General features: G+C 41.1%; 2 protein-coding genes across 8 annotated transcripts in view; one reads left to right on the top strand and one right to left on the bottom strand.

Annotated features, from left to right (window-relative positions):
• On the top strand, positions 1-18796 carry znf106a (zinc finger protein 106a). 3 transcript variants are annotated; one of them, XM_067614717.1, is made up of 23 exons: positions 1-101; positions 2831-2913; positions 3309-3370; positions 4985-5179; positions 6409-8343; positions 8447-8909; positions 9004-9073; positions 9267-9421; positions 9872-9932; positions 10201-10515; positions 10899-11374; positions 11495-11685; positions 12029-12066; positions 13006-13169; positions 13300-13434; positions 14451-14567; positions 15481-15672; positions 15993-16055; positions 16188-16307; positions 16514-16585; positions 16722-16793; positions 17075-17221; positions 17320-18796. In XM_067614717.1, the coding sequence occupies exons 2-23, from the start codon at positions 2833-2835 to the stop codon at positions 17371-17373; spliced, it is 5178 nt and encodes a 1725-aa protein (XP_067470818.1). In that variant the 5' UTR covers positions 1-101; positions 2831-2832; the 3' UTR covers positions 17374-18796. The 3 variants fall into 3 exon arrangements, with proteins under 3 accessions (XP_067470818.1, XP_067470820.1, XP_067470819.1); XM_067614719.1 differs by having other exon boundaries at positions 13024-13169; XM_067614718.1 differs by having other exon boundaries at positions 11510-11685.
• The window catches only part of capn3a (calpain 3a, (p94)), a 16566-nt gene continuing 12078 nt past the window's right edge, over positions 18436-22923 (bottom strand). For 4 of the 5 annotated variants that reach the window (XM_067614720.1, XM_067614721.1, XM_067614723.1 and 1 more), the window contains 2 exons: positions 21657-21715; positions 18436-20265 (listed from right to left, as the gene is read on the bottom strand). In XM_067614720.1, coding sequence (XP_067470821.1) covers positions 20239-20265; positions 21657-21715 — 86 coding nt within the window. In that variant the 3' untranslated portion in view covers positions 18436-20238. The remainder of the gene's footprint in view (positions 20266-21656; positions 21716-22923) is intronic. The other variant, XM_067614722.1, reaches the window with a different exon arrangement.

The raw sequence follows: 22923 nt of genomic DNA on the forward strand, positions 1-22923 counted from the left end.
TCTTGAACGCAGCCTCAGTTTGGGGGCGAGGAGGATGCTGTTGTTAGCTTCAGCGGTGGATGAGAAAATGAAGTAGTCTCACACACACGGATATTATAAAGGTAGCAAACACTCATATCTCAGTTTAAAATGTATAAAAACATTATGTTTTAGCTGTACTCCCTCACAGTTTCAGTTACTTATTTAAATACATTGGTGGTGTTATGTTGTTGTCGCTGGCTAGCATGCTGTTGCTAGCTTGCTAACGTTAACTGGTTGTAGCTCTTAGCTAACAGTTCAAGACAAAGTTAACTCTGTTAGAAGTCTTTTTTATTTTTAACAGTTCATGATTCGTGCAGATTGGTATCTTTTCTTGCAAATTACTATGAAGACACGAATGAATGTCTACTCTGCTAACTGAACAGCTAAGCTACTGCTATGCTAACAACAAACAACTTAAACAAGCTTTCGCTCGTTGAGAAAGTTATCTGGGTTATAGTAATTTAGATTGTAATACAGCTGTTATTGAAGAATTGTTGTGCCAGCTGACTAACTTTATTTGTTTAGTAGCGCTAGATGTAAACGTCACATGTTAAAATATTAAAGATACCCGATTTGTGATGATGAACTCCTCGGCTAACTTTAATCGCCAGATAGCTTAGAACCCGATGTTATGTTTTTGTTGCTGTATCTTTTAATTTAACTTAGCCAAAATGGCAAACTGTCTGGTTTGAGGCTTGCAGAAGAAAGTTTCATGTGGATGATACCAGAATATAATCCTTCATCGAGTGTGTCAGCATCTTCCTGATCAAGACATTTAAACTTGTGAATCATACCTAACATCACTGTACAGAAGTAGGTAACGTTATATAACAATGTCCTGACTGCTGCCCCTCGAGATTCAGCGGCGGATAGGGGACATGACCCATGGACCATACTAATATTATAAATAGAGAAATGGTGATGGAGGTATTGTGAGGGTCTTCATAAAGTTATAAACAGAATATAGGCCTAACTAATGGGGACGATGGGATTTCCAGACCTTACCCTTGGTCATTATTAGACTCTATTCTATAATAAAGTGTGCTGATATGTTACTGTATATGGTAAAAGTTGTAAAGTTGTACTCAGATGGAAAAAAGGCACTTGCTTCATGTAGAATTGGCATGATGTTCAGGCCATATTAGCCATCATTACATCAAGATGACAGAAAACCCAGGCTCAGTCTTACTACACAATTATATACATGGATCCTGAGTTTTGTCCTTTTATCCAGTGAAGGCCAATCTAGATGACCTGTCGATATGTTAATATAATTTAAGGATAGCTATTTTTGTAATAGGACAAGTGTTGCACTCATTTTTCTTTTTCTTAGCCACTCAAAATCCTCAACCTAGCCTTGTCAGTCTTTGGCTGTGGGACATTGAGAGTCCCAGTTTTTCTATTTTTTGAGAAGTCTTTTTTAGGAACCAGCCAGATTTGAGTTAGAAAAAGCTGCCTGTGCACACATTAATGACACTATGTGTGACTTCCAGTTAGATTGATACTTGAGAAGGGTCTGTGTGGCCAAAACATTGCATACTGTAGATAAATAAATCATTTACATGCTTTTATCCAAAGTGACTTACAGGCAAGGCAAGACAGTGGCTCAGAAGACAAAGTGACAATGACAAAGCGTACTAGACAGTAGCTTTTTTTTAAGTATCATTAATTATTAATAATTTATAAAATAATTTACTGCAGATGTATTTCTTCTTTGTGAATCTATCTTCATTTATCATGCACCTGAAACCAAACTTGGCTGGATGTTCACACTGATATCCGGTGTCTCTAACTTCAGATTTTATATTTCAATTTACAAAACCTCAACAATAGAGATGAGAGTGATGTTTCCTTTTTGCTTTTTCTTGTGGTTTGGTTTTAGACAGTACCAAAGGCTATTTAAAAAATGACAGATACTCTTTAAAACTTTTCTCTCAACTTTCTACCCATCCCAAAGTTCATGAACCGGAAACATTTTAAAATAGATCAGGGTCTCCACCCGGTCAGTTGCATCTTGATAATGCACCGCTGTTAGTGTAGAGGAATTAAACGCCCACAGACATAACTTCACCAGATGACTTTTGGTTGGCGTTAGTTTGTGAATGTTAAACAAGTCCAGACATAGCTCTGGTGCTGCCATGGCTCTGCTGCTGGCTGCAGAGTTGCTCTATCAGCAGACTGGAATTAGACCAGTGTCCAGGTTGAACTCTGTTCTGGCATTTGGCTGTGGCACCGAGGCATGTTGTTGAATAGTTAGGTGTGGTTGTTAAGAGAAAATGAGCCTTGAGCTCCCCCCACCCACAAGAAAACATACTTTCATAATAACATATCCAACTGTTGTTGAATCAGACTATTAATAATAGAGCTGCAACGCTAAGTCAATTAATCGATCAACAGAAAATTAATCGCCAACTATTTTCATAATTGTCTCGTTGTTTTCAGTCATTTTTTTTAAGGAAAAAATGCTAAAAATTTTCTTATTCCAGCTTTGAAAATGTGGATATTGTCTGATTTCTTTAATCTTCTTTGATAGTAAACTGAATATCTCTGGGTCGTGAACTGTTGGACGGGAAAAACGAAACATTGTAGGTTGCGTCTTGGGTTTTGGGTAATGGTGATTGAAATGTTTAAAGACCAAACAAGTAATTGATTAATCGAGATGATAATCAATAGATTGATCGATAATGAAAATAATCATTAGTTGCAGCCCTAATTTATAATTCATGATAGTGTCACAGAGCTTTGTAGCTTTCTTCTTAAGCTGTAGGTGATGAATTATCTTATTTTAATCTATTCTCTCTATTTACAGTTATGGGCGGATTTCAACCTGCAGTCAAAATGGCGAGAGACAGAAAGTGCATCCTGTGTGAAACGGTCCACGTGTCCAAGCAGGTAATTTAGTCTCAAATATGATTCACACTGTAAATTTGTAAATATTGTGATATTTTAATTTAATACAAATCAGGAAGTCAGGCTGCGTGGACACTCGTGTTACACAGTCGTTGACAAAATCAATATTAAATGTCTGACATATGATTGATACAGTATTATCATAGTTCTGTTATGATGTTGTACACATATCTAGACTACCTGATGCACATTACTATCATGGTTTTGTGCTTATATACTTTTAAACAGCTTTATTTATACACCATTTTTTAAACCATCTTTTGCACTTTTGCATCAACATTCCTCTGTATCTCTCTGTCAGCTGTGTTCTACATCGCTGGGACATGTAAATGACCCTTCTATCTATCACTTAACTAAACAAAAATGTGTATGTGCAGGAGATGGATGAGCACATGAGAAGTATGCTGCACCACCGTGAGCTGGAGAAGCTCAAAGGCCGGTGAGTTGTTTCCCCTCAGATAACCTGAACGTCAGCAAGATATTGATACCAGACAAAAAAACGTGTAATAAGTTTATTTTCCCAAATAATCAGAAATAACATTCATAATTTGAAATCAGAGTTGTAATATTTAGGTCAATGTTGTGAATCATCACTTTGACTATAATTGCATCTTGTTTGACACACTTTTAAAAATTGTGCTTATTAATGTTAATATAAAATCTTTGACTTTGATTCAAGGATTTTATTCGGATCTATTTGGGTTAGGAGGCACGTGTGCGTGGGCACGTGTTCATCACAGCTATTGGGCAAGTGGATATAGGGGCAGCTGTCTCAACTGTGGCATATATATTTAGACATAATCTCTCCGGAACAACAGGCATGACCGATAGAAAGCAACTGGCTATCTCGTGACTCCCATGTAGATTACTTAAAGTATTTGGCCCATCGCTGAGTTGGAAAAATTTTTGAGTCGAGCAAATACTGGTTCAGGCTCGGGCTTGTGCTTTCTAAGTTACTGTGATGTCGTGAACTTTGACATGCAACAGTTGCATCTTTTCAATCATCATGTTCAGATTAATTTATAAAAACTTTGATATAAACACTTTGCAAGTGCCATCCATTGTAATTATGCAGGAACTTCATCTATAGCTAGATACAGGTCTGTGTGAGGTCTACGCTGAGTCTGCATTGCTGACTGACTGATTGAAATTCCAGCAAAAGAGTTCATCATTACTAATTTGGGTTTCATTAACTCCCAACACCGCAGCTGAGAAATAACGTTGCAAAAAAGAAAGTAACTCTATCTTATTGATAAGGAGTTTGCCAACCGCACGAGAGGTCAGAAAATGGCAACATGCCATGACACAGATTGGAGAAAGAAATTGAGAAGGAGCCAGGAAAGTCACTGGTCATATCGGAGTCACAGGATGACATACTTGGGAGAGGTTTTGAAGCGGAGACTGTAAGCAGCTGCACAAGGCTCCAGTTACACAGGCTTTAGTTGGGATTGGTCAGCAGGGTCTGGGGCCTGTTTTAATAACACATGCCGGACTAGAGGGGGGGGTTGGGTCCTGGCTCTCGGACATGAGTGTGAAGTCAAATACAGACATTGCCTTCTGTAGAGTCTCAGAGTGCAGCGGACACCATCATGACAGCGCACTAGGCTGAGGGCACCGTGCCTCTCTCCCCTCCAAGCGTCCCAGCACTGTGCTGCATGGCTGGTTGTGGTGGCTGGACATTAACAACTAGATCAGCTCGCTGCCTGGGCACAGCTGCTCCTCCTGCCCTCAACCTGCCATCTATGGCCTGCTGAAGAAAGGAAAAAATACGATCAGGATGCTAAAGAGTTTAATTTATTTTTTTTTTTAAACAAGAGAAAATTATAAGTTAGTTACCTCCTGATCTGTGACGAATAGAGAATTTGGACAAGTTGTTTTTTCAAGGAGTGTTGAGTATTCTCCTCTCCTGATTTTATTTAGACTTCGAAGTAACAGAAAGTAGAGTCAACGTGCATTGTTGCAGGCTCTGCAGGCAGGAAAAAACCAAACCAGACTAGATAAGAACGATGCCTGAAGGAACGATTGAACGCCCGCTCTCGCCTTCCCTCCCCAGGGACTGCGGACACGAGTGCAGAGTGTGCAAGGTAACCGTGGTGAGCCTGACCGATTATGCCAGCCACATTTCCAGCCCCACGCACAAGCAGAATGTCGAGGCCGCGGAACAAAAACCCGCCGGGCACGACCACGACGAGGACTACTTTGACCAGGCTTTGGTGGAGCTGATTGAGAAGAGAAAAGAACAGCTTCGGTAAGACGCTCATGCTACTGAATGCAGCTTCTGTAATGTTATTAAACGTGTAGGTGTTACATGTTCTGTGAAGTCTGCAGCTTTCTAGAAGTTGTTAAATTCATAATGATTTGTTATTGAGACATTAACTGTAAACAGGTGAAAACCTAAATTATTTCCTTTTCAGTCATTGTGATAAAATGTTTTTTGAATTGTTTGTGTTGCAGATATAAGAAATTAGAAGTTTGAGTATGTTTAGTAAAAAGAAAACAAATTGGCACATGATTGTAAACTCAATTTCAGCAAAGAAATAAAAATATTTCTTCAATTAATTATTCAGTTCTAGTCCATGTTTATATTGATTTTATGATTTAATAACAAATAAAAGGTGGGTAACAACTCACAAGCATATGTGTGTTTGTACATAAGCCATGTATAGTCACATTCTGCTCAGCGGTACTCATAGGCCTCTTTTAGCTGCTGCTTCACTTTGAGAGGCAGTTGGAGTCGTATGTCAGGACTGAAGCCTAAAAAATATCATGAGTGCACAGATAAGTTCAGACACATGCTGCCTCGAGTTTTCTGCCCTTTTCAAGTGACAAAACACAACCCAAAAACTTTGCTGTGAGTTTTGAATTCTGGAATAAATTACAAGAACTTTCCTTCGATATATACTTTTTGTTTTTAGGATTTTAAAAACATAAACCTCTAATTAATTGATGTCCTTAGACCACCTCTTCTAATACACCTTTTGTGTGCATTTTTGGCTGAAAACACAATATTGACCTCACTGTCTCACTGGAAGAGAAATGTCTGACTGGAGCAGTTGGGAAAGTGTGACATGTGTTGAGACCGTTATAGGCAAACGCTGGCATTCAGCTGTCAGCTAGTCACATGCCAGATCTTTTTCTTCTGCAGGTCAACGCCGTAGGTCATGCAGTCAACCAATCCTTCACATGGTTGCCAGGGTTGCCTAGTCTTATTAAACACATTGAAGTGTGTATGAATCATACTTCTTATGCAATTTCCCAGTCCAAAGGTTTTTTTTGGTTTACTTTTGCAGGTTTTTTGCAGGTTTTTTTTTTTACTACATTTCTTGTCAGGGTATTCATCACCACTGAGCTTTCTACAGATTTTCATGTGTACTCCTTATTTGACTCTTTGACATGGTAGCTACATGTCTGACATTATGAATATAGGTTAATGTAATACATATCTATATATATCTGTATCTGTATTTTTGTTTGCAGAAAAGAGAAGGAGGCTGCTGCTGCAAAACTTGCAAAAGAAGAGGAGGAACGAAGAAAAAAGGAGGAATTTCAGAGGAGGCTAAAGGAAGCCAAGGAGCGTTTCCGGCTCCAGAGTGGCTGGCAGCAGCCTTCGCAGGTGTGCGTAGGATCCAGTCAGCACAATTCATGGTACAGGAGCAACCGATATAGTGCCAGAGCAGGGGATGCACGACCCTGGCAGAACAATAAACAGGGAAAAAGCGCAACCTGGCATGCTCAGGAGCCTCCTAACTTTCAGAAATGGGCGTCGGGAGAGTTGCATGGTGGAAGCTTGCACAACCAGGAGGGTTTGGGCAACAAACAGTGGCATCAGGGTGTATTATCTGGCAGTCAGCAAAGTCGACTGCCCTGGCTCAGCAATGCAGGCAGCAGTAATGGGGTCTATGGCAGAAACAATATTTCTCAGTACCCACAAAGGAACCGGCCTCTGAGCTTGTTGGGGCCTCCTCCCACGTATCCATCTCCACCAAGTTTTTTCACCACTGCTGTCAACCAGTTACAAAGTACAAGCAATGACCGGGGAGATCAGCAGGGCGATGGGCTTCAGAATGGGGAGGAACAAAATGCAGAATGTGATCACACCAGCGCTAAGAGCTCTAAGACCTTTGGTAGCAATCCAAAGCTGGACAAAGCCTGTCGCTGGTCACCCTATCCAGTCACAAAGGGTTTTGATTCTGTACTCCATAAAGACACTTTATCAAACTCATCAGAGAAGTATCCCAAAGTTCCCAAACCCCAGAAGCAGGAAAAAGCACCAGAAACCAGTGCCTTTATCAGGCACTCTCGACCTGAACAGAAACCTGGGCAGTTGACCTCTAGTGGACAAAGTGTGGAAGAGAAAGGGAAGCTTAAAAAGAACCCCAAAAACAAGCCCAGAGATAGGAGTAGCAGCGGCAGTAGAAGCGGCAGTGGTGTGAAAGACAGCCAACAGAACTCCTCATCTGGTCCCTCCAATCAGAAGGCAAATAAACCATTGCTGCACGAAGAGAAGAAGCTTTCCCCAGTTCCTGGTCTCAACAGTGGAGCTCAACACAGTAAGGCCTCCAGTCAAGCGCATCCACTATCAAAGTCAACTACAAAGCACAGTGGAATAAAGTCCCCTCCTATTGGGCCACTGCAATCAAGGCAAGAACGGCAGCTCCCAGAAACATTGAAGAAAGCCAGAGAGATCGTGCTGGAAAAGAGGGGCTCTTTGGATAGCTCCAGTAACAACAAGCTGGAAATGACTCGCCACGCTGTGGAGGAGCAGCTGAGGGATCATGCACAGAGTCAGGTCGGAGTGAATAAAGAGAACAGCTGTAGGCAGAATGCAGTAAAACAGACGTTACCTGACTCAATCAGACCCTCTCCTCACGGAGAAGAGAAAGAAAAGCTTGCACTGTCGTCTTCAGACAGCAGCCAGTTTCTCCAGTCACTGCAAGTTAGCACCTCTACCGTGGAGAGCTCAGAAGCTGCCACCTCCAGCAGGGAGGACGAGGAGAACAGGAAGAACTTGGAGAAGGAAACTTGCTCAGAGGCCCCAGGTGAGGCCATGCAGGCTGTCGAAGCGGGGCAGGGCTCAGAGAGTGATGCCTCCAGAAGTGACGAAGCACAAACGGTCTCAGGGTCGAATGCATCAAGTCTGTCGAAACTTGACCTGCCTCCTGTCTTAAAACGAGACCTGACCAAACACATCAGCTCCAAGAGCAAAACAGGTGGCCACGAGCCCAATCTGAACATTGCCAGACGGGTCCGTAACTTGAGCGAGTCACGGAGAAGTGACACCGAGAAGGATTCAGGGCTCAAACCGACTGTGCGGCAGCTCATCAGCTCCTCCGGGTCTCGACGCAATGTGAACTGGGAACAGGTCTATCAGGAGGTCAGGAAGAAGCAAGACAAAGGAAAAGGCATGCCAAGGTGAAATATTGAGCTTACATTTAATATTTTTTGTTTACGTATGCAGTGATAAATTCTTTCAAAAACATTTTTTAATTCCCTTTACTGTCCCGTGTCCCTCTAGGTTTGGGATAGAGATGGTGCCATACGACCAGGAGGACCAGAGCCAGGAGGAAGATGACATTTCTCTGCTAGAGGGTTTCCAGTGGGAGTCACTCACAGACACTTCTGGCCCGGCTGCCTCCCGCAAACGCTCCTTATCAGAGAGCAGCCTCGCTCCGGCATCCGCTCACGCCTTGTTTCCATCCCACATGTCAAAGGAGACGGCACAAAGAGAAGGCCGAAGCCCAGAACAACAGGGAGCCTTGATTTCTCCTAAATCTTTATTTGCCCAAGGGAAAGACAATCAGCAAGAGGTGGAGCAGATGCTTGGTCACTACGTCTCCAAAGCGCAGAGGCAGCCAGAAAAAATAACGTCGGGGACAGTGAAGACTCTCCAGAGATCTGACTCAGTGCTTGGGGACAGCAGTTCGGGGACGGAGCAGTTGGACGGTCAGGGAACAGGGAAGAGGCGAAGAGCAGCTGCAGTGAGTAAAGTGTTGAAACAAGTATCACTTTTATTTGTATTATGCAAACAGGCAGAATGTAGAGTTTTAACTGTTTCTTCTTTCTGCCTTTCAGGATGTCCCAAGCCCAGAGACGTCTTGCTTGGAACACAATAACAAAAGAAGGAAGATCAAATCCAAAAGAGGTCAGTATCTTTTGTACAGACAAATCTGGGTTCTGGGTGATCTCACTTTTTTGGGTGCTTTTACCAAGTAATCTGTCCAGGAGATCGCATAAAAGTGGTTATATGTTAGAATTAAAGTCACCATATGGCATTAAAATCCAGAGTTGTGTCGTAACCCAGTTGCTCAAGTTTCATTTGTATGTTTTGGGTTCAGAGCGTTTTCATATCGACCAGCTGCTGGCTGTGTCTCTGCGGGAGGAGGAGCTCAGTCGTTCCCTGCAGACCGTGGACACCAACCTGATCCAGGCCCGGGCGGCACTGGAGGCCGCCTACATGGAGGTGCAGCGACTCATGGTGGTAAAACAACAGGTGGGTCTGCAAACAACAAATGTAAAAGCACATGTGTAACCCCACACTTTTTATTTGGATCCATGTGTGAAAGAGACTGTTAGTATTGTCTGTTTGAGTGGTTGATTGTCTCCTGGCATGTTGCCTGCTCCTGGAGCTTCTGTGGTGCCGTTGAAGCAGATGTTTGCAGGGCTTATCCAGTATTTGTTTTCTTGCCAGCGGCTTTATTATTTCCATTGTTGTGGTAGTGAGAGTGTATCTGGTGTAGGGCTGTCCAACAATGACAGTCTGTGCTTTAAAAAGAGAAACAATTATTGATTTTTAGTCTCTGCCTTTAGACTACTTATTGTCCTTGCTTTTTCTGCAAATGTCAATAGTATGATACTAAGTTAATCATCAACCTCATAGTACTCACTTACAAACAGTAATATTCACTTCCTGATGGCTTTTGTATGTCTTTGTCTTTCTCAGATGACTGTAGAGATGAGCACACTAAGAAACAAACGCATCGACTTACTAAAGGGGATGCAAGGTAAGGACGTGTCTTAGTATGAAATGCATGAAATTGTTTTGCAATAAATACATTAAATAGTCATTTTGACTACTCAACTACATTTGAGGTTAATGTGTAGTGTGGCAGAATTTGCATGTCATTACAAATTACAATAATTATAGCAGCCAATTTATGCTGGAACCAATTTGTGCTAACGTTGCCCACACACATGATGTATTTATAATGAGTGCAGTAAGCCAAACTGACATGAAATGAGCCTTTTGTTGTGTGATTTCTTCTTATGCAGGTAGTTTAGAGGTAGCACCTCTGCTCAAACTAAAAGAAGAAAAGATGGATTCAGTGGAAGCTGAGCCATACATGCCCTCCTGCGTTACACTCTCCTCTGTTACGGACACTTCTGCCGCACTCAGTCCTACTCAGACTGCCCAGCGTGCCTCCCCTCCCTCCTCCAGTCTTCCCTTCATGCCTGTAGTAATCAAGCAGGAGCCCCAGTCTCCTGTCCGTGTCAGCTCAGAGCTGGACCACGTGGAAAACACAACTTACTGTGCTCACAGCACCACTCCGGAGCTGCCGGTTGCTCCTGTTTCAGCGTCTCCACCAGGTAACATCATTCAATGCACAGTTTCAGTATATTAATGTTCCCTTTGCAGAGCGACTTTGACCATGGACTCAATTAAGTGTGTTAAAGTTAATGAAACACATAATAGAAAGCAATGAAAGGTGGCCTCTGGAGTTCCTGACACTTACTGCTAAGAAACATAACAATCTGCCAGTGAATGGCAGTAAAGACTCTTTGCTGGCTCTAAAATATAAAAATTTATAACTTTGTTTACAAGAAAAGTCCACATGGCACCTTTTAAAACATATACTGTACTTCTTAAGGGAAAATTGATAAAATGCTCAAAAATGTCCTCTCATTTCCTCATTGTTCATGTCAGTTAAATCTGCAATATATTGATCTATGTGCCTCTGAAACTCTTGCAGACCCCACCCTTGACTCGCAGCTATCTCCTGAAAGAAACCCAGAGTGGTACCAAGCTAACAGAGAACATGAACGAGAGAGCTTTGGAGAGTCTGTAGACTGCAAAGAAAGCTTGTCAGGAATGTCTGAGACAACTGACAAAGCTTCACAGGCAACAACGAACTGTCTCACTTTGCAGGACTCCAAAACCTCCGTAAAGCTTCTCTCAGCCAGCAGGAGGGGCTCTGAGGTGGGAAGCCTTGCCGAGTGTTCAACCACACAGTCCTTTGAAACCCCCTCAGTGCTTTCAGTCCTGAATATGCCAGCCTCTCCCTCTGAACTGAGGAGCGGAAAGCGAGTGAGAAAGCTGAAGAAGAGGAAGGTGTTGAAGAAGGCTCAAGGGACGGAGCAGCCCGAAAGCAGCGACACCGAGGTGGACGCAGAAGCCTCCCGGCCGAGGTGGCCTCGACCGCGCAGGAGACCCAGTGGTGGCTCTCAGGTCAGTACCTCCACTCAGCCTAGAGAGGGTGCTGTGATTATGGAGGGGGGCAAAGAAGCATCTATGTGGCTGTTACCAGCCATCAGACTTGAGAGATTAGACACAGAGTCTCTCAAACAGATGATGCTTCCCCAGGTGGCCCCTGCTGAGCAGACAGTGACCGTAGATTCAGAAGACAGCATGGAGGTCACAGCGGTCTGTCAGCAGCCCCTCATCCAGGTCCCAGACTCCTCCAGACCTGAGCCACAGAGCCTGGCCTGCAACGAAGTCACCTCCACCAGTGACATGGAAGTGTGTAAATCCTCTGAGAGGTGAGACTTAAATTCTTCTTACATTTTAATTACACTGTCAATTTATTTTTTGCATTTGTACAAGAAACACTTCTCCATTGCAGCCTATCAGAAGAACGATTATAAATGGATATTAACAATTATTTTAGATTATTGATTTAATGCATTTTACAATAAAATAAATAATGTGTAAAAACTAGATTTTTTTGTTTTATAATGACCCCCAGGTTCTCTCACAGGTGTGTTTGCAGGAGAGCAAACACCCACTAATAATAAACATAAGAAAAAAAATAATTTACAGTGCACTTTTCCAAAATCATCACAGATAATTTTGTATTAAACATTGTTTTTTTTCCCCTCACAGTGACGCACCACTGCCAAAGATAACAAAGGCCTCATCAGGTACGTTTATTTCTAGAGTTACTCATGCTATAGTTTATATTTCTTTGATATCACTTGGCATTTCTTTTTTCACTCAACTTACTGGTACAAAGGAGGTTATATTTCTAAAAGCGTTTTCTTGTATAATTTATCACGAATTGATTAATTACAATCATTTAGCATTTAAAAATAAGGGATTACGTTTGTCTTAATGTAACCCCCCCCCTCAAGCACGTAGGAGAATCTATGGTGGCCCTCTCTAGAACTAGTATTTGGTTTGTCCATTCTGGGCTACTGTAGAAACATGGCGGTGCAGCATGGCGGCCTCCATGGAAGAGGACCCACTTCCTCTATAGATATAAAGCGGTCATTCTAAGCTTAACAAAAACACAACAATTCTTATTTTCAGGAGATTATACGCTAATTAAAACATACTTATGAAGATTATATCCCATTTCTGCCAGACGCCACTAAATTCTACACACTCGTCCTTAAAGTTTGAGGACATCACCAAACATAAAATCCTATCACAAACCGAGCAGCCAGAATTAGAAATGTCATACTCCAACACCAAGCTAAAATAGACTCTGGAGTACCCAAATTACTTTTTATGGGCAAGATATTCATAGAGCTGTTAGATGACAGTGATGAACGACACAGCTTTCTGAGAATGTGTATATTTAACCTGATGCATGTTGAGCGTTGTTTTCTCCCTCCTTTAAACGTTCATGCCCGGACCACCGTTTGGGAGAACAAAAACATACAAAAACTACATTTACAAAATGATTGATTGGAAATTTTCCTGTAAATTTGAAGTTGATACCAAGTAGGTGTAGGGGAAATAAGGAGTTTTGAATTTCTACATTAAAACAGATTATGGAGAAAGAGAAACGTGTGTGCACTTCGCAATGGACTAAACATACATTTTTCCTGCCATGTTGATGCTTGTGCTCCTACAAGTATTTTTGCATTTCCCAGATGCATCCTCTGACCACGGTGAGGATGATATTCCCACCGAGGGAGTGTTCGAGGGCCACCAGGAGGCGGTGAACGCCATGCAGATCCACAATGGGCTGCTGTACACGTGCTCAGGAGACCGCACCGTCAAAGCCTTCGACCTGGTGGTGAGTGTTGACGGAGCTCTGCCGCTGTTTGTCTCGTTGGATCCACAACTGTATTTATTCTTATTTTAAATTGTATGTCAGTGAATGCAACATCTGTATAATCTTCTATTTTCTGTTGTTGTTGTTGCAGAGCCATAAATGTGTAGCTGTGTTTGAGGGTCACAGTTCTAAAGTGAGCTGCTTGTTTGTGTCCGCTGCTCCCTGCCTTCATCACCGCCTTTATTCTGGTTCCAGTGACCAGACCATCCGCTGCTACAGTCTCAAGGTAAAAACACACATCTTCTTCCATTTCATCTGATTCATAATTATCTTTACAGTATTCCACAAATTAATTTGTTTGTTGATGTTTGCGTGACAAAAATGTACTTCGTTTAGTTAACTTCAACATGACTTTTGTTGTTCTTGTCTTCTTCTATGGTGTTCTTTGTCCTGTTCTTATTGATCATAAACTGACATTTTTGCAATCGCGGAACCCATCGGCTATCTGTCTGATGAACAGCCAATATTTCCGGTGTAGCAAGTTTATATCTGTATGATGGATATCCGGGCCAAGACTTCCTCTTCTGTGTGCCGGTTGTTGTTTACAGTCCGATTAGCAACTTGAGACGGTCCAGATGACAATTTGGCAAATCTCTATAAACAGATATCTGCATATGGAAAAAAGGCTAAGACGATAGCCGATGGGTTTCGAGATTGCATTTTGACCAATGCGTTCTGCCTCTTTTGATCTCCACATGGGCGGTTTACCCTCATGCAACGGACTACAAACAGTAACCAGAACACTTCTGGTACCAAAATCTTGTCCTGTTGGCTACAGATTCTGCGTTCATATGCAGATATCTGTTATAGAGATGACCATTTTTGTGATTCACAATAAGTGATGTACAAAAAAAGTCTTTGTTTAAATGTCTCACTCTTTACATCAAGTTGCATTTAAATTTATAGAGATGTTTTAATTCATTGCCAGGAAGTATCACTGCATTTACACTTAATATTCAACTCAATTCAATACAACTTTATTATCTCTGTGAGATCAACAGATACACAAACATTTAGTGGGAAAGAAAGAAAAATACTGTTAATCATAAAGCTAAAAACAGTCAAAGGTTGTGATATTTTTAAAAACTATATGTGGAATATTTAATAAATACATATAAATACCTAATCAACAACAAAAAAGGTTACAACCTAAAACGATACACGAGGTAATGAAGCATAAAAAGCATTTATTGGATTCAGTTTGTGACTTTGACACTGTTTGATGTTCCTTCATGTCCACAGACACGAGAACTGGAGCAGCAGTTCTCTCTGTCAGACCGAGTCCTCTGCCTCCACAGCCGCTGGAAGATTTTATACGCTGGTCTGGCTAACGGCACCGTGGTGACCTTTAACCTCAAGGTGAGAAATGCAGCGAACCGCAACATGGAATAAGCAGTGAAAACCCTCCACAGTGATACTGCTGTTACTGTGAGACTAATGCTGTTATTTTGTCTGGGTTACAACAGTGATACAGAACTTGGATGCTGTGTTCAGTAGGCCTGGAAAAGCTACTTATATTATATATAAACAAAGTGAGGATGTGTCATTTAAATGTATTCATGTTCTTTCCTCAAACAGTCCCTGTATCAGTACTGTAGCAAAACAGACATCAAGTTCCAAATAGTTGGGGAAGTTGGCCTTTACAAGGAGCTACAGTAACCACATACCAAAAAAAACCATCTAAATCTGCATCTTCAGCCCCAAAATGTTGACTCACAGTAAACACTTGTATGAAAACTTCTTTACCCATAAAAAAGTGATGAATCTAAACTGCAACTAACAATTAATCTGACGATTATTTTCTCAATTAATCGATTATTTGTTTGGTCTATAAAATGTCAGAAAATGCTAAAAAAACGATTCCCAAAACCCAAAGTGATGTCCTCAAATGTATTCCTTTGTCCCAACCAACATCAAAATCCAAAGATATTGTGTTTATTATCATAGAGGACTAAAGAAACCAGAAAATAATCACATTTGAGAAGCAGGAATCAAAGAATTTTGGCTTTTTTTCTTCAAAAATGGTTCAAAATGATTAATTGATTATCAAAACAGTTGCAATAGAATTACACAGCGTGCTGCAGTAGGTGCACATCACTGAGGTCAAGTCACCTGCTGTCTTTAAGTTGAACATTTGTAAACATTTGGAAAAAAACTGCGATCAAAACTGATTTAAAAAGCATCATGAAACGTCTTCAGCTCTGTTGACCGGAGGTGGCGTTCTCTCTCCAGAGGATTTCATCTTTAGTTTGTAAATTCTTTGTCGGTTTAGACAAACAAGCAGATGGACGTGTTTGAGTGCCACGGGCCGCGGGCCGTGAGCTGTCTGGCCTCATCGCAGGAGGGAGCCAGGAGGATCCTGCTGGTCGGCTCCTACGACAGCACCATCAGCGTGAGAGACGCCAAGAACGGACTCCTGCTGCGCACGCTGGAGGGACACACCAAAACTGTGCTCTGCATGAAGGTAGGAGATGTCTGGGCTTCTTAATGTACTTAATGTTTGACTTAAGAAGGAACAAGATTGTCTCAATGAGAAAAAGAAAGAAAGACACAGGCAGAGGAAGTTTTGATGCTTTTTTATCTCCTGTGTTGTTAGATAAGCATTTTAAAGGCAAGGAACCATACTAAGATACAAAAAATACAAATGTAAAGAAATGTAGGATGATCTGTTATAGTCATTTAAATGTTAATTACTGTTTTAAGACTAAATTTCTCTCCCTGTTACATGTTCTGAGTGCAGTGTTAGTTTTTGTTCACCTCATTGTCTCTGTCCTCTGCTCTCAGGTGGTCAATGACCTGGTATTTAGCGGCTCCAGTGATCAATGCGTCCATGCACACAACATCCACGTGAGTCAAACTGTTCATCTCTTCTTACACAAAAGGATGTGACATCACCATGAAGTTAATATTATTATACTGTACTTCTTTTTAATAGTTTCTCTTTACGTCACACTTTGTTTTCTCTAACACACTATACAGACAGGAGAGCTGGTGCGGGTCTATAAGGGCCACAGTCACGCCGTCACTGTGGTGGCCGTCCTGGGGAAGGTGATGGTGACCGCCTGCCTCGACAAGCTGGTCCGAGTCTTTGATCTGCAGGTGTGCCTCCTCAAACCATCTGTTATTATGAACGTCTTCGCCCACTGACACCAGACTGATGTTGAATTGTGGTGTTACATGTTGTCTTTTTATATATACATGTGCGATTGTGTTTCCTAATAGGAGGTGAATAATCATGTTTAAAGCTAAAAAAAAAATCTGATCTAAGTAAGAACATTTGAAATAATTAGTCTTCCTCTCCTCAGTCCCATGAGCAGCTGCAGGTCTACGGGGGACACAAGGACATGGTGATGTGTTTGGGCATCCACAAGAACATGGTGAGTCATCTGAACGGACATACTGGAGACACTCATCATCAGTCCTGTCTGTAACCCATCAAAGAATCAACTCTTTTTTTTTTTGAGTTTAAAAAGCCAGATATGAACCATGAGTTGTGTTTCTCTGCTGTTTCAGATCTACACAGGCTGTTACGATGGCAGCGTGCAGGCCGTCAAGCTCAACCTGATGCAGAACTATCGCTGCTGGGTAAGACGTGAATACATGTGTTGCTGATCAAGAGAGTTTGTGCAGGTGATGTAAAATAAGAAAAAATATCTTTTACTCAGCTTATCCTGGTGGCTGGATTTCACTTGGGTGTATGTATGTTACAGTTATCTATATATACAGTAGATAATTAATTAATTGATTGGTTAATTGTTGCAGCTAAAGCCAGGCTTTAACATGAACCGGATTCTTTGGCTTTGCTGGCTTATCCTGCCTGAGCGTGTCCCTGGTTGTTAGTGGTTAATTGTGTCTTGCGTTAACAGTGGAACGGCTGTTCGTTGGTGTTCGGGTTGATGGAGCATCTGCAGCAGCACCTGATCAGCGACCACACCTGTGCCAACGTCCAGACGTTCAAGTGCCGCTGGAAAAACTGTGAAGAGTTTTTCTGTGCACGCAACAGCTCCAAGCAGGTATAATAAACCTTTTTACTCCTGATATTTTAGTCTTCTAGAGCTTCTTTATATTCAGTTTGGAGTTTTATACTGTTTTTTTTTTGTTTTTTTTGCAGGGGATGCTCATGCACATGCAGAAACATGCTGAGGAGACTGAACTGGAGCCTTAAGGCCGGTGGGAACGTCGTTTCCCCGTCGAGCTCTTCCCCCTTTCTTGTTACCTTTTCCCCCCCTGTTAACCTCCCATATTGGGGGGGATCTTTTTGGGACCCACTTAACTTAGCAGAGCTCCTGTCGAGCCTGATGAGTGGCGTCTGACGACTCCATCCTTTATGTTCGGTGTTGGAATCCAACCATATTACAATCACGAAAGGAGGGTTGGTTGTGCTGTTGTTGTTTTTTTACGTTCTACAAACAGGCCTTCCTCTCTTTCTGTCTGACCATGAACACTGCAGTTCCTCTTTTCACTGACCAAAATAAGACAAAGATACACGTGACTTTTGTTAATTGAAGAAACTTCAGTGTTGCCGGGATCAGAGGGAACGTTATGCTTTCTGTTGAAACTGCAAGTCAAACCAATAATCTTTTTCCAGGTTGGTTGGCTACAATATGGCATGGGTTAAAGAGATGTTTTTATTGTTGTTGTGCAGTTGTGACGTGTCTTGTTGAGCAACCTTTAGTTCTTTTTTCTTTTTTTCTTTTATGAAGTTGACGATAATTCGTTCGATCATTCGTAACGAGTGATTGAAAGTGTTTGTGGAAATTCACGGTGTAGTCTCTCAGGCTGTGAGTAAGTCAGCAGTCGTGATTATTTGTTTTTAAGAGTTTCACTGTGGTGAGAAAATTTATTTGTTTTTTTGGTTTGGTTTTTATTTTATTTTCAGAAAAATCCTTTCTAACAATTATTTCGTTTTTTTTTTGTGGTTTCGGATTACGTTTCTTTTCTTTTTGTTTTGTTTTTTTTTGTTTTTTTTTTTGTTGCTCATTTGAGATAAAGGTGTTGAGGGACTGTGGTGCAGTGTTGTGTGACTTGGCCATTTTGACAATTAACAATTTGCAGTGATAACAGAACCAAGACGTGATCATGTGTGTGTGTGTGTTCATACATGTGAACATGTTTATCTGTGTGAGTTTTTCTTCCTATTTGTCCAAAAAGTGGCGAGTAAGGAACCCCCGTTTTCCATGAGTGAGTGTGAAGTACAGTTTTTATCACATAATTTCCACTTTGGATGTTGTTTTTTTTAAATTATTATTTTGGGGCATCGAGCAGAAGGCGCTGGAGCTCTATTTTCCACAGTGAAGATAGTTTTCTAATGAAGGAGGTGAAGGTTTAGAGGAGGTGTTCGATGGAAGAGTTTGAAGGAAAGAATTAGGATTAATCTCCCATGCCATACCTCACCCCCCCCCCCCTCCCCTCTGAAAACAGGCGCAAAGCCACTTTTTTTTAAAAAGGAATAATCAACCACTTTTAACCAGTGCGATAGCCCAGCCGATGCTCTCTTTGGCGTACTTGGTGTGGTTATGACTCCTGGTTGTTTTGTGTCCTCTCTCGAGGATTAACTCTCAGCCGAGTTAACGTGACGTTCTCACAGCCGCCGTCTTCTAAAAACCGCCTCACCAGCTCGTTTTTTTTTTTTAGTTTGAGGAAAGCATGCAGTTCACCTCTTACCTGGCATTCCTGAGTTTCTTTAAGTTTTTTAGTTGTTATATCAAAGTTGTGAACAGATATTTTTTAAGAAAGTGCAATCGAAGAGATTTAATAATAATAATAATAAAAAAAAAATGTTGCAACATAATAAAACCTTTTCCTGTCTTCTTTATGCTTTTATATGCTGATTTCATGTGAGTCTTCTGTGTCCAAATAAAACACATTTCAAAGTCAAAACTACTGGTAACGCATTCAAACCAATAACTACACATTTATTTATTTATTTTCTTTAAATGGTTAAAAATGCAGTACACTCATTTGACCAAAGCCTTAATAGGAAAAAATCACAAAAAAGCTGCAGTCCAACCCATTAGCCATATTCTTTCAAATCCATATTTTAACCTCGAACGTTTGGTGTTGAGAAAAATCTTCGTCGGCTCCGCAGTTTTGTTCTCGAATCTCCTCCGTCATCGACATGCAGAGCTGAAACACTGTCAGACTGGACAAGTTGTCAGGGGTTTTCTGTCGGGGATGGATGGGAGGCTGGAGCTGAGATGAACAGAAGAAGCCTGAGTTTGTCCACCAGGGAGTGCTATCCACAGGACTGGAGCACATAAGATGCCTCGTCACTAGTTGGGGTGCGTGTGACTGATTCTAGGGGCCCACAAAAAAAAACTCCAGCGGGAAATGAAATCCTTTAGAAATGTGGTTATGAGAAAGGTAACAGGTGTAGGAGTGATTCACAAGTTTATTCACTGTCCACCAGAGAGCCCAGTTCACTGGGATGGATACAGGAAGAAATGCCCTCGTTGCTCAGTTTTGATAACAGAGAGGAAGAAGATAACAGAGGAAGGGGGGTGGATGAAGGAGCAAAAATTCAGTCATAGAGATAACAGTGACCTAGTACAGAAATGGATTTCTGGGAGCGGCTCTGTGAGGTATTGTGACAGAAAAAAAAGAGGTTGTGTGTGTTTTGATGCCTGAGAAAAGTGCGGTACACTTGTTGCAGGAAGATTGTCTTTAAAAAAAAAAAAAAAAAAAAAAAAAATGATGAAAACGAGGCTGATGACTGAGAGGAGAGACTGAAATTTCAGTGATAATGGGAGGACAAAGGCGAGACTAAGGGAACTGAGAAGAAGAGGAAGAAGTATGAAAGAGAAGTTGAGAAGCATGTTGAAGGTTGCACATGTTGCAGCAGAAAGAGCAGGGGAGGGATGGAGGGATGGAGGGATGGAGGGGGAGGGGGGGGGTAGGGAGGGAGGGAGGGAAGGCTGGAGGTGAAGTGGATGAGAGCTAACGGCGGTCGGGCACACTGAATAATGAGGTAAAGGCTGGCTTGTCTGGTCCTCGTGTGGAGTGGAGCTCACCTGGGAGAAGATGGGCCTTTCTAGGCATACATGGTCAACTGGAGCCACTGCAGACAGGGAGAAGAAGGAAAAAGGGGGTCAATATAATGAGCAGAGGACAAAAAGCAGCAACAAAGTGTCCGAAACACTGAAATTTGCAAGCTTACAAGTTTTTATCAGTGCAACATTTCAACCTGCCATGAATTTATATTAGATTTAAGATGAGAAATTCAATCAAGAGCAAATAAAACTCAGCTACAATTCACTGTAATGTGCTGTGATGCACAACTTTACAAACAATCATATACATTTATAACTCCATAGTGTTTAATTTTGGAGAAGTATGTGTTGAAGTAACAGTAGTTGCTCAATTTCCTGAGTGCGATATACAGTAATTCAGTTATTTTAGCAATGAGGTGAAGATCAGCAGTAATCATTAGAGCGATGGTTCCCCTTGATGATAAAGCATTGTCCACTAATAATCCCTCATCCTAGCATGTATGTTTATGAGTTGTGTGTACAGTATTTAAAAAGGAAATAGACAAGAGGAGAGAAAAGTCTGTAAATATTTGCTGTCGGATGTTGTTTTGTCTTATTTCCTTCTCCAGTTATCATCTTGCAACTGAACCACTGTATTACATGTTGCCTTACACAAGATCTTGTAGAATAAAACTCTTACAATAATGTTCAGATGTTGAGCTGTTACACGCTGTAGGTGGAACAATTTGACTGGCAGATTTCATGCAGTTCAAATAAACATTTTCCATCACGTTGACTAGTAGTTGCTTTTCACTTGTTTATGTAAGACTGACTGTAAGACCAGCTGCTCATTGAGTTATATTCTGTTATAGAGTTGTGGATGTTATTTCCTGTGTGTCCACACCAACATCCTTGAGGTTTGAAAATGTTATTTTTGTATATACTGATTTTAAGAAAAAGGACTCTGACTCTTTTTTTTTTGCTTCTTGCCAAATACAACATCCAATAAATCCAAATTCAATAGAAGAAAACCATAATTTTCTGTTCCATGAATGATGTTAAAAACTATATTGACTTAATCTCCTCTTCTCTGAATAAAAATCTGTTAAAACCATCTAATTAAGACTAATTAACGGTTACAATTTGTTGGTTTTTGCCCTAATTTACTCTAAATATGCTTAATTTGCTCACACTACCTATTTATTGTGATTTCATTTTTTAATTTATTTTATGCTTTTTGTTTTGTACACATGTTCTGTCCTACTAAAATGTTATACTATAAATAAAGTTTATGGGGGAAAGGGTGTATGATATAATTTAGCAGGTTTAGAAGAACATTTTGATGCTTTATTTAGAGGAACGGTGCCCAAAAATAATAAATGTCTGTGTGCATATTGGAAAACTTATGTTGCACAAGCTAAACTGTGGATGTGGAGACGTGCGGTTTACAGGTAGCGTGTTGTTGTAGCTCTTCACTTACCTCCAGGACACTGAGTCTGATTGTACCATCTCCATCCTGATCAAAGGCCTGGAACGCCCCTAGAGAGAAAAAACATTGCAACACTGCAACTATGATTCAATACAATTCAAGTGTGATCCACCTCAGCCCACATACTGAACGTTACACCAGGAAACTTCAAAAACACACCGTCTGGTGGCTCAAAATCATGTTTAACCAAACAGGAGGGCCAGTGACTCGTTACGCAAAGATACAGCAGAGTGCTTAAAGGACGGGTAGAGGGTGTCATCCCTACATTTAAACTAGACACAGTTGGTCTTGTTTTTTCTCGCTAGTCAGCCTTTTATGAGCTATTGTACTAAACAAAGATACCATCAGAAGCAAAGAAGCAACGTTCTTTCTCTTGAATTTCCATTTTTAACTTCCTTGTGGAACAAGAGTGTCTGAATGTGACTCCAGAATCCTGACAAATAGACTGAATCAATTGAGTCTCACTTCGTTTGGGACACTGCGTCACTCCTTTGTGATTGATACAGTAAAGTGTCATAAAAATCTTGCCAAGTGCAGATTTAAGTGCCAACTGACTTTTAACCCCTTAACTTTCAGTTTCCTCAAATTTTCCCTTTAGACCTTCTTTAACTGTTTTTTTGGTCACTTTTAAGTTCATATCTTGAAAATGATCATTCATTAGGAGTCATGTTTCTGTCCAACTGGTGAATGTAAGTCCAATATTCACTCTCTTTTAGCTCTGTTAGGGGAATATCTGGCTGCTAAATGCTCCACTATGTTCACCGGCTAGTCTACAGCTAACTGTGTCTGTTTGCTGTTTGGTGCTGAGCAGATAACAGTACAGTTGGTTTTTAGAGCTTTTTCTCTGAAAACGACGCTATGAGAGCGCTGAGAATGAACCGAAACAGTAAAGTTGCAGCTGGAGAAACAATGAGCTGAAACTCTCTAAACATTTCCATAAAGCCGAGAGGAGCAGCAGAGTCAAGTGATAATTCTCTGTAGGTTCATCACTACAAGCAACACCTCGGACATTACACGCTGTCATTTCATACATTGTAATTATGAAAAATATCGATTATTGCCGTTTTAAGGTTGGACAGTATTGCATCTATTCTGTATCAGATTGTTCCACTTCTATAATGAAGCTGTTTGATATTTACAGTGAAACTAAAAACTACTGAATCAAAGTGAAACATTTTGGATGTATTAAGTATTATACACACAACTTATTTCTGGAAACTCAACTACAACAGAGTGAAGTTCTGTTGGTTTGAACGAT

The sequence above is a fragment of the Thunnus thynnus genome, chromosome 16, assembly GCF_963924715.1.
Source record: "Thunnus thynnus chromosome 16, fThuThy2.1, whole genome shotgun sequence".
Taxonomy (NCBI): Eukaryota; Metazoa; Chordata; class Actinopteri; order Scombriformes; family Scombridae; genus Thunnus; species Thunnus thynnus.